Source organism: Crocodylus porosus, unplaced genomic scaffold (assembly GCF_001723895.1).
Source record: "Crocodylus porosus isolate Cpor-Errol unplaced genomic scaffold, CroPor_comp1, whole genome shotgun sequence".
In the NCBI taxonomy this organism is placed as follows: Eukaryota; Metazoa; Chordata; order Crocodylia; family Crocodylidae; genus Crocodylus; species Crocodylus porosus.
Genome location: NW_017728949.1, coordinates 66,517,382 through 66,535,328, shown reverse-complemented (window position 1 = coordinate 66,535,328; position 17,947 = coordinate 66,517,382). Strand labels below are relative to the sequence as shown.

The 17,947-nt window shown below is 43.7% G+C and overlaps 1 protein-coding gene across 8 annotated transcripts in view; it reads left to right on the top strand.

Annotated features, from left to right (window-relative positions):
- NCKAP5 (NCK associated protein 5) overlaps positions 1-17,947 on the top strand; it is a 685,167-nt gene that overhangs the window by 486,923 nt on the left and 180,297 nt on the right. For all 8 annotated transcript variants that reach the window (XM_019553971.1, XM_019553966.1, XM_019553969.1 and 5 more), the window contains one exon: positions 3,021-3,167. In XM_019553971.1, the coding sequence (XP_019409516.1) occupies positions 3,021-3,167 (147 nt within the window). The remainder of the gene's footprint in view (positions 1-3,020; positions 3,168-17,947) is intronic.

The window sequence follows — 17,947 nt, the reverse complement described above, 5'->3', positions numbered from 1 at the left end:
CTGGATCCAGGTGTTTTAAACTTCACGCCATCCATGCTCCATTGTTCCTCTCACTTTCTTTTGATAGGCCTACACTTCTGACTCTAACTCCAATAAGGACATGGGGCCTTGAAATCCAGTGCTGTAGGCCTTCAGTGTAGCACTGATCCCATAACACATTGGTTGCTAAAAAACACTTCCATCCCTAAATCTCCAGCTAGGTTTTTAGTTCATCCCAACTCATGGCACTGATGGCATAGAACGCAGACTTTTCAAAAGGTTAAGAAAAATGGATCACTCTTTATTTGAGAAATCCCAAGACACTTATAGCTCTACACAACATACTAAGCACGTGTATAAGCCATTTTCCTAACTTAGCTCACTATTCTGGCATATTCTTTGAAATTTGGTCAGGGTCCTCCAGGCTGTCCAGGACCCTTGTCTTGAAGCTTGTTGCTTCTCCTCTGAATCATGGGGCATGACATAGCATGACCTTCAATAATAATATCTTATCCAAAGGTCACAACATTTGCAATGAGCTAAAAATAAGACATTTCTGAGGCCACTGATGGATACTAGATTAAAGGTGTAATGGGATCTGATCCATGATTCCAACAGTTGCATTTCCTACCATGCTGTACATGTATGGCAGGATGCACAATTGTGGGATCAAGCATCAGATCCCATTGCACCACTGAGTAGCAAGCTTGGCTCCCTGCACTCTCTTCCCCCAGGAATTGCAGCCAGTTAATCACAGAAGAACCAGTTAATCACATCTTAAATGTACCACCTGTCAGAGGCCTTAGTTGCAAACACTGTATTATATAGTTATGTAGGGAGCAATTGCTGACTTTGGAAACTTGGTTCCAGATCCTTGAAAACTTGTAGGTTCCAAATCTTTGAAATTGGTTGGAGTAAACAATCGTATAGTCCAGAAATGCATAAAAAACTCAGATTTTGTGAAGTGGTGGGGGTTTTTCCATTTTCCACCAGAGCTGAGTCAGCTCCTTCTAAATACGTCTTTGTGTATATAAGGAAAATGCCCTGTTTTTGCAAATACCGTTCAATAAATGTGCTGTCCTAAATGACATTTAAGCACGTATATTTATGTATGTGAGTGCTATGAAGAAGTGCCTTAATAAAAAAGTGGCCTTAATATATAATTGTCTCAGTTTTTTGTAAGGTCACCCACCCCTTTGTATCTGTATCCCTTCTTCCCACTTCCTCTTTCTACAATTATTTGTTTTCAATTTTTGTGTAACAAACAATTAGAGTTTAAGCTCGGTAGGTACTTTGCCTATTTAATTGCCTGTGCTGAGTATTGTATGACTAATGAGAGAGAGAGAGAGTATAAATACCTATGTGGGTATTTTTCTTAGTTTCTATTTTTTTTGCACCTCCTCCTCTGCTCGTCTCACACAATATTTTATTTTGTCTATCTTCTTTTCCTCTCAACTCAATTTCCCCGGGGACTGTTTGCTTCTAAATATAGAATGTTAGCCCAGAATTACCCAGATTAGTAGGGTTCATCATTCAAATCCAGGATTTTGTGGGTCTTTTGCAAAACCCAACAACCAAAGTCCACTAATTAAAATCAATAAACCAAATTTCTGACAGATCCACATCAGTGAAACAGAGGTATCTTTCTGTTTACTGCTTAAGCTCTGACTCTACAGTTTCTTCTACAGATGCATAAATTCTATGTGTGTCAGTATTCTCAGTAGTGTCAATGGAGCTGTTCAGGTGTATAAAATTATGCATGAGGAGAATTGTTTTGAGGCTTGGATTTTAAATTTGATTAGATGATAGCCCATGTTTCTTTCTACTTCTTTTCATCATGGGATACACTGTTTATTCACAACAATTAATTAGGGCCCATTGTTCTGTTGCCTGCATGTCTGCAGAGGGGCATAAGGAGAGGTTCCCCCCGTCCATACTCCTGCACGACTTACCCCCTGATGCATGAATTTGCAGCAAGCACGTGTCCTCCTAGGCCACTGCCAGACATTAATATAATCATGTGGTGGGATCTGAGGCATTTTGTCGTGGTTCCCAAAAATAGCATGTCCTGCCATGCCAGACATTCAAGTTCTGGCATGGCAGGACCTACAATTGTGAGTATCTGATATAAAATTCCTCAGATCCCATTGTGTGTCTGCCACTGCTCAGTGAAGGTGGCCCAGGGACCAGCTTCCAGCTGCATGCACTCATTTTGACCATGTCAGCCTGTGGGGGAGCCTAACATTTGGGTGGGTAGGTGCTTCCCAAACCTAGGCTCCCTCTGTGCATAGACATTTAAATGTCATGTGTGCATCCCATCCACACCTGTGTCCTTTGAACAGGGTGCCCAAGATGAGGGAGCTGCTCCCCAGTCTCAGGTTCCCTGTGAACTAGTATGTTCAACCCAACCCAACCGCACACAGGCTTTTCAAAGCTCCAGGCAAGGAGCCAAATCGAATCAGCGACCGAAGCGTCACATAACCCTACCAATCCCCCTGCACTAGGCAGGAAAAGACAACTAGTGTTAAGTGACCCCATCAAGGTGACTGTCCTTTTGAAGATTTCCAGGGTAGGTGACTGCACTACCACTGGTGGGAGTTTATTCCACAGACTGGACACCCTGACCATAAAGGGGTTTTTCATTGTTGACATTCCCTAGATAAATTGCCTTTGTAGCCTAGTGAAAGTATACTCAGTGGAAGCTGGCAAGTCAAGTTCATGTCCCAACAATTTTTAAGGAAAGTACAGTTGTTTCGTTAATGAAATGTATAATATAGATTCCATATCTTCAAAAGGCCAATAGGGGCATCTTGCACAGTATTACATAAGTCAGTGAAAATGGAGGTAGGCATGAAGACTCACCTGTGAAGATTTCTCCGCAGAACTAAGTTTGTGATGTATTTAGCAGAATCTTTATGACTCAGTTATTCAGAATTGTAATCATATCAGTACTGGCTCTCATTAGACTGATGACATTTACTCTTGTCTGGTTTATTTGATCTCTTCTTGGGAATATTGAAAAAAAATGTTAATCATTTCAGGAGAAGCTGTCTGAGGACAAAAACCACAAAGAAACTATGGAAGATGTTCACACGCCAGCAGATGAGGGTTCAAGAAGTGAAAGCAGCAGTGCTGAAGAGGAAAAAGAAAAGACAAAATTGCTGTTACAACGATTGAAAGCTCTGGAGGTAAGAAATAAAACAACTTTACACATAAAAGGTCCCCAGCTCTTTTATTGGTACTGAATCACAGTGTGGTATAAATCTTGTCTTTCACAGTTCACCTAGACTCATGTTACATAGTATTTTTTTATCATGATTCATTTACCAAGGATGAGCAAAAAGCTCAATTTTGAAACCACTGAAAGGATCCTTCTCTAATGTCAAGGATCATATATCCTTAAAAAGAACTTCATAAATAATTTTAATTCAGTTCCATCAAACCCACTGAGACTATATAATAAGAAAACTAGTGTCTTTCTATCTTGTTTCAAGTGTTAATTGTGTAAATCTTGTATAGCATGCACAGTTTAATAACTGTCATAAAACCAGCATTGTTTCCCTGTAGTGTTTATTGCTGAATTTGCAATAGCTAGACTAGTTGCCTGAAGAGGCACTTTTTCTATAGGTAGTAGTCACTGTCATAATGTGGAAAATGTCGCATTCCTTAGAAGACCACAAAGAGAACTGTTCACAGAGGTTACTTTGTGTATTTTTTTGTGGCATTGTTGAGAGTTTATAGGTAGAAAGTACGAGATATGATGACAGCTTCCCCCACTTCTACAATGCATGGCAATGGCAGTGAGTAAAGTGTTTCTGTGTTGTTAGGAGAAATGTGCAGTCAACATTGAAATCTTGCAAATGCAAACCATGATGCGAGCTTAATTTTATGGAAGAGTAGTCGCATAGATTTCAACATGTGCATGGTTGCAGGATCAGAACACATGTCCGAAATAATGTCAAATTCTAAAGTTTTTATTCCATTCTTACATCATTTTCTTCCATACTGTGCTTATCAGTCTGGAATACAAGGCCGCTTGTACACATGATGGAGGTTTAGTCCCCTAAAGTGAAATGGTGGGTTTTTAATTGTGACGATTAAAAACCTACTGTTTCAATTTAGGGGTTTCCATCACCGTTATGGTGAGGGGCCCTATACTTTTTTTTTTTTGGTGGAGCCTGCCCACCTCTCCTGTGGCTGTGGGAAGAGGTGCTGGCATGCCCTGAGCTGCAGGGAGCCCTGGACCTTTCCTCCATGGCAGCAGCACCCCCCAGGGCCACCTGGGCAGGTGGCTTACAGGTGGGTGCTGCCCAGTTCATAGGCAGCACTCAGCCCAATCCATCTGTTCCCTGAGCCCAAGCTGGGGCAGCACCCGCCTGCTACTAGCCCTCCCATGCTGCCCCAGGTGGCGTCACCACCACAGATGGAAAGGCCAGGGCTCTCTGCAGCTCAGGGACCGCTTGGCCCACTGGCAGCTCACCCTCTGGCCACGGGAGACGTGGGCAGGCTCCGTGGGATAAAAAAAAGGATTTTGGCCCTCACTGCTTCTGCCTTCAACCCACCTTTCCTGCAGGGGGGGAGGAGGGGGAGGTGAGCTGTCAAGGATTGCAATGTTACAAATAGCGAACTAAACTATTTTGGATGTGGTTTAGTTTGCAATGTAATAAACTCGTTTAAATCATTAAAACTCCCTGCACATGTACAGAATGATGCAGTTAAACTGCAAAAATGGCCAATTTTGATCATGTGTACAAGCAGCCCAAGTGGTTTCTAATGATCTTAGCAACCATTTTGCTTGAGTAGAGGCAGTAAACTATGAATAAAGACTTCATCACATGGGCTGTAGATTTTTGGTTAAGCAAAAAAGGAGGTTTTCCTTCTGTTTCTTACTCTACTTTCTGCCTTCATTTTCATTCCAGTCAAATTAAAAATCAAGCCAAATATTGGTGTCAAGGAAGTGTTTGTTTTTAAAAATAATAGAACATGAACAGTTGCTGTGGGTTCAGTTCTAAATGCAAAGGACTCTGATACTTAGTATTACAAAGGACATTTATAGTTGTAGTTTCACATTACTGTATACTTGAATTAAAGATGAGGGGTTTTTTTCCCCTTCTGTCCTCCTTCAGCCTCTACCCCTTCCTGCAGCTTCTGTCTCCATGCCTGCTGCCTCCCAGGCTCTGCCCCATCCTCCCCCACCAGTTACGGTCAGGTGCAGCTCTGGCTCCATTTCCTCCCAGACATGCTCTGCCCAGACATGATCTCTGTGCCCAGGAGGAAATGGAACCAGAGCCTCACCTGACAAGAGGTGGGAGGGGAAGGGACCAGAGACTGCAGTGGGGGTGAGAGGGGCATCAGGCAGGGGGCAGAGGTTGTAGGGTGCAGAGGCTGCAGCGGGGTGGGAGAGGGTGAAGTCTGAAGGGGTAGGTGGGGGAGAGAGGCTGTGGGGAGCAGGTAGGGGGTAGGGGCTGCACGGGGACAAGCAGCATGGGGTGTAGGTACAACTGGGGCAGGCTGCAGGGGGGACAAGTGAGAGGGGGACACGTTGTGGAGCCACCTGCCCCCCTGCTGCTGTTTTCCCCACTGCAGTGGGGGGCGGGGCAGGGAGGGTAACTAATTTAAGACTACCCTCCAATAATTAGATTCTATATATGAAAAATTATAACATATATAGATTCTAATTATTCAGGGGTTATCTTAAATTCAGAGTCATCTTGGATTCAGATGAATACAGTAATTCTCAGCAGCCCCCATAGAATAGTTATTTACTGTTAAGTAGACATTTTACCTGGATCCACAAAATTTGAACAAGTCTTTTTTTCACTTCACTCCTGTTTTTATCAATTCATGTTGAATGACTTAAGTCTCCTTGCAGATTTCTGTTTCTAAATATGCATGATTTATGCTCCCTTGGCCTCGATCACAATCAGTTTGCATGATTGTTTCAGTTCTTTCTGTCCTTTCAACTGATAAGAAGTTGTTCAATAAAGTCATAACCCTTTTATTAATTATGGCAAACTGCCTAGAAGAAAAAACATAACACTGTAGATGGACAGGATCTGGTTCTGGAAGGTCAGCTCCCTTCATTGATGTCAGCTTTGTGCAGTAGCTTGTAAAAAAAACACATATTAGTGAATGCCAATACTTCAAGAATTAATCTACATAAATAGTCTAAGGAGCTATCAAAGAAGAAAAATGAACTGCAGAGCCAACATTAATTGCACCCAAAGATAATTAAAACAAAGTGTTGTTAATTGTGTACTGGTTTAATGTTATATATCCTGGCCCTTGTTTTTTTTCTTAGGGATTATAAATTTTGATGTCAAAGACTGAAAGCTCTATGCTTTATTAATTAAGAGACATACATTTTCTTAGTTACGTGCAATTAGCAGTTCTAATCCTTTAGTATTGTGAGAGCTATTAATCTTAGTCTTTCATTAGTGTGTTTGAAAAGAATACAAAAAATGGGTATTTGTTACTACTTCTACTATGAGTACCAGATTCCTTCATCTTGGATATTCACATTATTGCATTTTATTATAATTAGTAAACATATTTCATAAAGTCAGCAAAATTAAAAATGGATATAGTAAAGTTACTGCAACCTTCTGCCCATTATCATACATAAAAAGAAAATTATCATTAAAAGGGTAGAATTAAATTGTGCTCCACCTATTAGACTTAGTGGAGTTAGACAATCATACTGTGCATTCAGGTGCCTAAATTCATTTATATGCCTAATAGGGGGAGCAGCATATGGCCCTTAGTGACATCCACGTAAAATCATGTTTCCTTCATCTTACATTACTATCTGATGCAACCAAGAGAAGGATTTTGCTCATTCTGTTGGAATCAAAGAAACACAGATCTGGAAGAAACTGTGTGCATCTATACATGGTATTAATTCAAAGTAGGCTTACTGCACAGTGAAAAATACTGGTCCTGGCTCCATGATTGGAGTGAAGGCTGGGAAATTGCTTCTTGCCCCCGGGAGCTGCCTGCTGCCAGGATGGGCTCCAAGCCCGGCCGGGACAATGTACCCCTGACGTGGCAGCATGCAGTTCCCGGCCTGCTTCTGGTCCTGGCTCCTGGCCTGCTGCCTGTTAGGGCTCTGAGCTCAGAGCACAGCCAGGACAATGTTGTTTGTTTTTTAGTCATACTCAGTGCTGACTGTATTTAATCAGGGGAAACAGCAGGATCACCAAGGCAGTTTTCCTAGCCACACCTGGAGAAAACCGCTGTCCAGACACAGGGTAGTATTCACGGAGGTAATATATAGTTAACCTCCCACTTCCACTTCCAATGGGAAGATCTTGGCTTTATGCCCACTTTATGGAAATGGGAAACTCCTCCCTAGATCGCTCCTGGGGCCTTATGGCTAAGGGCAAGCGAAACTCAGGAGCATCTGAATCCCAAGACTCCAGGCTTGGGCCTGCACATAGGATGCCTGCCAAAGGATTTGGAAACATCTAAAGCCCCAGGTGGTGTAGAGGATGTTTGCCGGTAGTAGGGCCACTTATGGTTTTCGACTGACTTACGGATTTGGAACTGATCTTGCTGATTTGCCTTGGAACACAAAAAATTTTCCAAAAATAAAAAGTCCCCCTGCCCCAGCAGCAGGCAGCTCCTGGTCCTGAATTGGGTAAGTTACAAATATAAATACCGCATGCTGAGTCCTCTCTGCCACCGGTGTCAGCCGTCGTTCCATCCCCAAGCTATCCCCCCCCTTTTGCTGCTGTGGCAGCCCTTTTTATTGCTGCCAGCCAGCGTCTGACAACTGACATCACTGGCCAGCCGTAATTGTATAAAGAGGCAGCTAACGAGCTGCGTGGGTTCTGTTTCCACCCCATGTATGTCTTGCCCCCAGCTGCCGGTGAGTGCCTTGCGTTACTTCGCCTCCTGGGACACAAGCACAATTAGTATTTAAAGTAGACTTATGGCTACAATACATAGAGGTACCTAGAATAACAGATAGTAAAATAGGAATAGTTCATTTAGACAGTTTAAATTGTATTCTGGTTCAGATGGGAATTAGCAAATACCTCCTTATCCTCATTAAACTAATAAAAGATAAGATAAAACATCTGATTAGAAATAATTTAATATCTGAGACTTATATTACCCTTTTATGCTTCTTTGTATGTCCAGCTCATTAAACCTATGAAAACCCTAACTTAAACATCACCCTGTCTATCCACCCAGAATGATCTTCCTCCATCAGAAACATAAAAGCTGGCAGAACTACAGTGCAGTGAAGCAACAATATTTTCAATTTATCATTTTTTTTCACAAAAGACATGAGACAAATTAGCTTTACATATATATCTGGAAACGTACGCCAATGACTCATGACTCTTCTCACTTTTTTAAAAGAAGAGAAGACTTGAATTAAGTGAGTTTTCAAATACTTAGCCAATTATACTGTTTCACTGCTTAACAGATTCCCAGAGTGCACACAGATCTCTGTCATTCCCTAGCCCTTCCTTATCTCCCATTTCTAGGGCAGACTTTTCCTGAACTAAAAACAGTGATGTATCATTATTAAAGGGAAGAGTTTGAACTAGTAACATAAAAGTTTTATAATATCCTGTACTCAGATCCTTGAATAAAAACAGATTAAAGGAGAGAAGATACCCAGGAACACCCTGGCTGTAGGCAGCATACTAGCCCGTTAGGTGGTCCATATGAAGAAGAAAAAAAAGATTCTTTGTCCTAGTTATAAAACATAAGTGACTTGTTTCAGTGCTATCAGTATTTAAGTTACTGACCACCACTACAGGAAACAGAAGAGGACTGGTGATTTTCTAATAAATTTTCTGTCACCAAACTAATAATTGTGATGAACCTGTTCAAGCCAAATACAGACATTTAGTTTTTCCTGGGAGACTCTCTGCTCTTCCATGGGAAACCACAAGTGTACAGATGGTCAGGATTTTTCTCCAAGAGCAAAAATGGCTGTTCCAGGAGAAAAACAACCTGTGACCAGACAGAGGTAGATTGTTCCAGGGGAGTTTCTCCTGTAAATGTGAATATGGTCTTTTCTGAGAGAAGCACAGCACAGCCCTTCAGCTTTACTCCTCCCTTCTGCACCCTCCTAGGGGACAGTGTGTCACTCGCTGGACTCTACTGCTCCAGTCCAACAAGGAGCATAACATGCCCCCTTCATAATCCCCACATCCCATGAGCAGTCTGGGTCAGCCAGTCTGGGCTGCCCTATGCACGGGTGCCATCTGTCTTCAGGCCGATTGAGGGAGCTTGTACAGCATGCTGAGATGTCTACAGGGGCCCTTGGTTGCACATGGTCAGCAAGCAAGCTGTCTTCTCTTCAAGGGCTCAGTATTTGAATGTCTGTTTAGGAATCTCTGGGTAAGTTTTTCTACCAGGAAAACAAAGAAGAGAGAAATCTCTCAGATCACTTGAATGTGCATAGGCAGATACAGTCTGATTTCAACCAAAGTTGCAGTTGATCCACTGTAAGGAAAAAACAGTTCTATACTTCATTTTCAGGTAATGTTGTGCTTAAATGATAGAAATGTTTCTGAAAGCAGTGGAGTGCATTTTTAGTCCATTTTTCCTCTTGATTCACTATCAAGTGCTTTGCCAAATAAACCACCACAATGCAACTTAGCATAGCTGTTTTCTCCATGAACAATACGGAACAGTTCCCTAATGTCTTTGCAGCCAGCCCACCCAAAAGTTATTTTTTCTCAGATATAGTTTTGCATGTGCTATAGATATGTTCAGTTAAACAAAATTCAGTATTCCCTCATTTACCCTTTATAGCAGTAATCGTTCTACATCCGTTATCAGTCATAGCAAATTCTATTTCTAATCTACTGACTGATAAATAGCATATGTTTGTAATCAAATGAAACAGATGACAAATAAGAAATGATTCATAGCCCATTACATCTCACTAGACGTAGTTGGAATTCGTGTCAAACTGTGATCTCTTGGATATCAAAACTCCCTTGTGCCATCAGCATTCTTAGTTGGCTGCTCGTGAAATCCCAGTTAATTTACTCCAGCATTTATGATCAAATGCTTTATAACTCCTACAAAGCAAAAGTAATTCCTCTGATAACTCCTCTGTGCATGTGGCCTTCTGCAAAAGATAAAATATTAATGATTGAAACAGAGTAAGGTAACTCTTTGGTAGATTCTCATTTACTGGTCTGCTTTTATCACAAAAAGGATTGGAGAATTTTTGTTTAAAAAAAAAAAAGCACCTGGGAAACCTGAGCAATACTGGGTATTTTGAATGTACATCCTCCCTCTGTGCAAGTAGATGTCACACTGACAAAGAGCTGCTTAGTTAAGTTGGCAAAGACAAACACTCAGAAGTTTGGGAATATCCATTCAACCTTCATTCAGCCTTCTTTACACTTTGGCCCTAGTCTTTAATTACATAATCAATTATTTGTTTTTAGAATTTCAGCCTCCTTCTAAATGGTCTAACTAGTCTAAGTGCTTAAACTAGTCATCTCTTATGTAGGGCACCCTAACCCTGTTACAGGGAAGAGGGGGCCAGGGAATAAAAGGCAGTGGGGCCCCTGTAAGGCCCAAACCTTTGTAGCACAGAGAAGGGGAGGATCACCTGCTGTAAGGAAAGACCCTGCCAGTATCCCCAGGCTAGAGGAGATCTCAGCTACCAAAGGAAGTCCTACTTGGACAGGTGGGGAGAAGTAGTTTGTGGTAGAAGGGGAGCAGGGACCCCAGACAGGAAATGCCAGGGGCTCACACTTGCAAAGCTCAGCCCACCATCAGCAGCTTCAGGACCCAGCTGAGATTGACTACAGCTGTGCCCAGGGAGCAGGAAGACTGATCTGCTCACCAGGTGAGCATGGTTGACTGAGATGTAAGATCTCCCCAGGCTAGAGAGAGGAGGCTGAGGCTAGAGAGAGGGGGCTGGCTCTGGTGGTGGAGAGAGACAGAGCCCTGCAGAGAGGGAAGCATGGAAACACCTCTGGGCAGGAGAGCTGCTGCCTGAAAGGAGGGACTTCTGGTCATGGGACAGACATTCAAAAAGCCTGAGCCTGAATTGATTCAATCTTTGCAGGTTAGTCTAACCTGCTAGACTGAACCGGTTTGAAACTGGACACACATTCTTTCTGGACTGAGGAAATTCAGGCACATGCCTGCAGTGGCTCAGGCTAGAAGCCAGGGGGCACTAGAGCAGTCCTCCCTTCCCTTCCAGTGCTGGGGGGTGTGATCAGGCCCTGGCAGGACTCTCATTCGGGAGGTCTGCCTGCATGGTCTCAGACTTCTCCCCACTGGCTGCTCAAGGGCTGGGATTGTTGCCAGCCCCCAGCCCCAGGCTAGTACTCTGAGGTAAAGGGAAGGGAGGAGATGCAGTGCATGCATCCGTTGATGATACAAAGCTTTTCAATCCCCCTCCCTGCTTTGTCATACTGTGTGCAGCAAACTGACAGGCAAGCAAGCCAGCCCAGGGCTGATAACATTTATTATCACCCAATTAGCAATAAAATGGCCTCTATCCATTACTTCAAAATTCTTAAACAGCTTACCGGCTGACCTGTTGATTAGCTCCAAAAGCCCTAAGCAGTTACTGTACTGTCTGCCTGTCCCAGTGAAACTGGAGAGAGAGACACACACAGACACACGTGCTATACTAGCTAATGCTGTATGTGTCTCTCACTGGAGAGAGAGACACACACATGCAGCATTAGCTAGCATAGCACATGCCTAGGGTCTGTGGGGCTGGGGTCTCTGCTGTGGGAGATGGGAGGGAAGGGGGGAGGGATTTCCTGCTTCAGCAGTGCAGGGGGGGAGGGGGAAACCAGGCAGACCCTGCTGTGTCTGCTGTCTCTGTCAGAGCCTTACACAGCATTAGCTAGCATACCACATGCTGGCTATGGTCCGTGCTGTGGCAGAGAGGAAGAAGAGATCCCTGCTTAAGCAGGATGTGGTGAGGGGGCATGGAGAAGCCAACAGACCCTGCTGTGCCTGCAAATCTCTACCAGAGTTCTGGCCAGGGAGCAGAGGGGAGGGGACAGCCCTGCTGTGGAGCAGAGAGCTCCACCCAACCCAGAGAGCATGCTGGGATGCTGAGGGACTCTGACTGAACTTAAACCAGCAAAGGGTCTGGGACAGACATTGCATAAACCAGTTTGACCCAAATCAGTTATGTCTGATACTATGTTCAACCAGGTTTATCTCAGACCAGTTTCAGCCATTTTCAAACTGAAACATGCACTGAACAACTGTCCTGTTACAGGTTTAACCCGGTTTCTGATCACGTAAATCGCTTTATGTGTAATGTTTGTCCCTAGCCCTGTTGACCAAGAATGAAAGAGCAAGTACTCAGAAAGTGCTAAGGATTTCCCTTTTTTTTTTCTTTTTGTGCCTTGGGAGGACCTGGGAAGGGGATACAAAGGATTGAGGGTTGTTTTATGTTCACCCTGGTGGAGCCCCAAGCAGATTGAAAACTGTTTGTTTTGGCATTGGAAGGGCCCGGGGGAAAGGGGTACCCTGAGGACCACAGACTGCTTATGAGAGCTTGGTATGGGCCTGCTCTTTGTTCTTTTTCCTTTCATTTCTGCTCATGATATTAGTAACATCTGGTGGACCAGAGAAGCTCTGAGGGGAGGCAAGGAGGCTGCAGAGCAGAGTGCCCAGCACACCATGATTTTTTTTCCTGCATTTTTTTCCCCAACTTCTTTTGACAGTTTCTGAGCAAGAGCCCTAGGAAGGGGCCAGAGCCCAGGCTAAAAAATAAGGCTGCAGGGCTGGACCTCTACCTACCAATGGAAAGACAGGCAGGAGAGAGAGACAGATCAGAGTCCCACATTACCCATTCAGACTGGGGGCCAGGGGCAGGATGGATAGATAGGGTGTATTTGGCACAGGCTTTGATTACTTGAAGGAAGCCTCTCGAGGAAACATTACCAATAATACCAAGATGTGGCTGGTGAGAGAGAGAGAAAGGGGCCAGACTAGGGAGCTGGAGTAGGTAGCCAGGTGCAGCCCCACCCCAAGGGATGTCCAGTTGCCCCCAGAGAAACACCCTATTACACCTAGTCACTCCCAGCTAGCTCTTTCCCCAGCTTCTGTCTCCCTGGCCCAGCTCCCCATTCTAGTTTCCTCTTTACCCACCCTATCGGTGTCTAATCACAGTCATCAGTCACAGCCCTATCAGGCCCTTTTCCCCCACCCTACTCTTTTTTAACAAAAGGCAGCTTTTTCTATAATGCTCCAGGGGCCCAGATATGGGGGTCATAGAAAATGGATGGCCCCTGCTGCCAGTTCTCACAGCGTGGTGTTCATTGCAACGGCAAGGGAAGTCCTGCTTTGCCTTAGGATGAAACATGCTCACTATGGATGGAATTTGGGGGAAATTTAGCTGCAGATGTCCAGAAAGTCTCTATTGAGCGTGGGCCATATTTCGTCAGAGCTTCACAGGGAAAGCAAAAATATATCCCTGATATAAAGGCACCAGGTTCCGATGCAGCAAGGGAAGCAATAACACCTTTTCAGAGAAAACACGGACAGTGTGTTCTACTACGGACAAAACAGCAACTGCCTGTTTGGCAACAGATAAACTGTTTGGGTTGGAATTAAAAACAAAAATCTTTCAGCATCGCTACACCTATGCAACCCAGTATGGAAACTTTCAGTGTCAGCAGTTAAGGTTTGGCAAATCTTTCAAGTGGGTAAAAACAGGGTCTTATATTAGAAAAATGTCAGCTACACCAAATAATGATGCCACGAGATCTGTAAAACAGTTTTGAAAATCAGTGAAGGATTCTTCTTGTTTTTTACATTTATTTTCATTGCTAATGCATTTCACTTTAATGTTCAGTTTCATCCGTTTGAGGACATGCCCCCGAAAGGCTTAGCCTTGTAGGGCTTGGCTACCTATCAGCCTAACATTTCCCTTCCAATTATGCAGCAAAGAAATAACAACTGCTGTGGAAAATCCCAGGACCCTTTTGTTGTTCACAGTTCTGCATGCTCAGAGAGCACATCTCCAGCAAGGGAAGAAAAAGGACTGATTTATGGCTCCACCCCTTCCCATGGATCAGGGCCGGCATAAAAAGTTTGAAGATGTGAATGGATCAGTTTGCACACTCCTAGTGTGCAAAGGGAACCCTTGGGAGAGGTTGTTGCTATTTGAAGTGCATCCTCTCTCATGGTCTTTCTGGAATGAGGGAGCCCTGCCTTACCTGATAAAGGGTATGGTTTCAATTACTTAGTCTAGCTCTAAATGTCTAAAACACACTCTGCCCAAGCACCTGCATAATTACAAGCAACTTAAACTGGTACTCCGAATTACTGTCAGATTCAATCTAAACATGTCTGTGTAAGCCACAATTATTTTGATTTTAAAATTTTAAATTAACAAATCAGTGATAAATACTTTGTCAGCTTTGAAGGCTTATTAAAGTCTGTCATTTGCACAGACATTTATGCAGTATGGATAATTCAGCATGAATTAACTTGATCTAACTGTATTAAATGTTCCAGCTGTTCCAGCCTTTCTTTCCTTTAGTTATTTCATTGCAACTTTTCAGAACCTATTTGCTTTTGATGGAGTAATAAGAAAGCAAGCAATCTTTATTTCAAACAGTGGTATTCTCAAGAAAAAGAAAAAGGTGCTAAAAGGCTCTTTCAAAAAGATTTTTTTTTTTGTAATGGAAACCATAATGGGAAATTATTTAAAGGTTTCTGTAAAATAGTCAAATTTCTGTCTGTGTGTGTGGTGGTACCTTCTTTCCTGGGTCCTCCAATTTCTGTAGAGAGGACTGTGGTTAGAGACTGGATTAAGAGTGAGGAAATCTAGGTTCAGTTCCCAGTTCTGCTACAAACTGGCTGGCTACTGGCTTCCCTTTCCCTCTGCCCTATTTTATAGATATTGGCCAAAAAGCATGAACCTAGGAAATGCAAGAAAAAGGGCCATGGCTAGTACAGTATAGTCACAACTGAAACATATTAGCCCTTTATGGGAGCATTGTACATACTGGGTAAGGAGGAAAACAGGGGTCAGAGAGGAGATAGTAAGAGGCTGGTAAGAAAGTTCTTTTTTCAGACTTCTGGCTAAATTTCTTTTGCTGCAGCTTGAGGCCGTTATTCCCAGTCCAGCCACAGAGAAAAATGTGTATCCATATTCACTATAATCACCCTTCAGGTGTTTGAAGACTTATCAAATCCTCCCTTAGTCTCTTCTTCAAACTAAATACCCTTAGTCCATTTAGCCTTTCCTCATTAGGACATACTTCCCAGGCCTTGACTCATTTTAGTTGCTCTGCACTGGGCTCTTTCAGAATCTGTCCTCATTCATCTTGAAGGGTGGGGCACAAAACTGGACATGGTACTCCAGATGAGGTCTCACCAGTGCTGAATAGAGTGAAAGAATAGCTCCCTCTGATTTACTACACTAGGAGGGTAGTAAAACACTGGAACAGGTTACCCAGAGAGTTGGTGGAAGCTCCATCCTTGGAGGTTTTTAAGATCTGACTAATCAAAGCTTGGCTGGGATGATCTAGTTGGGGAAGGTCCTGCTCTGAGCAGGGGGTTGGACTAGATGACCTCCTCAGGTTCCTTCCAACCCTAATTTTCTATAATTCTGTGATTTGCTAGCTGCACTCCTGTTAATACAATCCGGTATGTTGCCAACCTTTTCTGCAACAAGGGCACATTGCTAGCTTCTATTCAACTTATGGTCCACTGTAACCTACAGGACTTTCTCTAGAGCACTAAAGCCTAACCAGTCATTTCCAAATCTGTATTTGTGCATGCAGTTATTCCCTCCCAAGTGCAGGACTTTGCTTAATCTGAGCCAGTTTATTGCAGACCATTTTTTGCAGTCTATCCAGGTCATTCTTCCTCTTTACCATACTCTCTAGAGTGTCTGCAACTCCACCCAACACTTATTAATATGCATCCACTCAGTTCCATCATCCTGGGAATTTATTCACTTACGTTGTCATGCACCAGAAATTCGCTGGTGGGAGCAGACTCGATTAATCGAGTAACACTGCGCTGCGTGCAGTTGTACAAGTAGTGAAATGCGCATCAGCATGCAGAAAATGGCAGTGGTGCACTTTTGAACTAAAGCACCTCTAGTGTGTTTTAGATTGAAAGCATGCTGCTGCCATTTTCTCAGCTTGTACAATTGCATGCGCTGGAGCACCGGACACTTTTCAAAGCGCCCACCACTACGGCACGTGCATGTGTACAAGTGCCCTCAAAGCTTTAATAAAGATATTTAATAATCAGACTCAGGACATACCTCTGAATAACCCAATTCAATACCTGCTCCTCCCAATTAGACAATGAATCTTAATGACTACTGGTTGAATATTTCCTTAGCTTGTTAATGAGAATGTCATGGCAGGTAGTGTCAAAAGCCTTGCTAAAGTCAAGGTAAATCGCATCCACCACTCTCCTCCCACTCACTGAGCCTGTCACCTTATCTTAGCCCCCCTCTACATGTAAAGACAAAATGCAGGTAAAGACAAAAATGGGATTTATGCACAATGCACATAATCATGCCTCCTGCCATGCCATGTGTAATTTTGGGATCATGCATTAGATCCCATCATGTCTTACAGCTGGTGAAGGGGGAGCTTGATCCTGGCAAGAACCCTGCACCAGTAAGAAGGAAGTTCCCACAGCTGAAACCCCTCTCCCCACCCCCCCATCCCTGGGGAGCCCCACAAAACCTGAGGGTTTCGCATACCGCCAAGGCTGGAAGACTGCAGAAGCTAGGGTTTAGCAGCTGTGGGGGTTTCATGCACCCATGAGGCTGGGAGATCACTGCAGCTGTAATCTTCCTGCCCCAGGGGTGCAGGGACCTCCAGAGGCTGGAAGACCACAGCATCTGCAATCTCCTAGCCCTGGGGGCCCCACGCATCCTTGGGGCTAGAAGATCACAGCCACGCCCTGGAGCACTGCTGACATCTGTAACAGTGGGAGCCAGCATCTGCAACTGTGGGACTCTAGGTCTTGGCAGCTGTGAGGTGCTGCCAGGACCCAGAATCAGCAGCTGCTAGGTCTGAGAGTCCCCTTGCTTGCAGGACTCCCGGCCCCAGCTGGGTATGCTGCATCCTTGCACTTGGGAGCCTTGTCAGCTGTTGGGGCTCCCAGCCACAGAGGAGACCATGCTACACCTGCAAATTAAACCTTGATAGCAACCAGTTATAAAGTTAGTACACATTTTTGAGGTCTGCCTTTATAGCTGGTTGGACCTTTCTGTGGTGTGATAGCTACTTTGCATGTATAGCTGGTCTCAAGGTAATGCTCAATTTACCAGTTAATTTCACAATACCTGTAACATGCAGAGGGGGTCAGAAGGAAATCAGGTTGGTCATGCATGACTTGCTCTTGGTTAATCCATGCTGACTGTTCCTGATTATCTTTTTCTCCTCAAGGTGCTTTACAGTAGATTTCTTGAGAACCTGCTTTATGATCTTTCCAGGTACTGAGGTCATACTGATTAGTGTTTGACTCCCTGGACTCTCTTTCTTCCATTTCTTAAAGATGGGTAATATATTTGCTCTTTTCCAATCATCTATGACCTTTCCCAGCATCCAAAAGTTCCCAAAGAGGGTAACCAAAGGCCCTGAAATTACCTTAGCCAATTCCTTCAGTACCCTACTGTGCCCCCTCTTCCAGCCCTGCCACTTTGAAAAGCAAAGTATGTAATCTGTAACGTGCTGGCACTAGTCTAGGCTGTTAGACTCTTTACTGCTAACTGTGTTTGTCATCAGGTAGCTGTTCCTATTTGTGACGACTGAAGTCAAAAAGGCATTAAATATTTCAGCCTTCTCTGCATCACCCATAACTAGATTGCATTCTTCGTTCCATAGGGGACCTACAGTTTCTTTGGTCTTCCTCTTACTCTTGACATACTTGTAGAATCACTTCTCATTCCTTTTAAGTCCTTGGCCAGTTTCAACTCAAATCCTACCTAGGTCTTCCTAACCTTTTCCCTATGTGCCTATGAGAA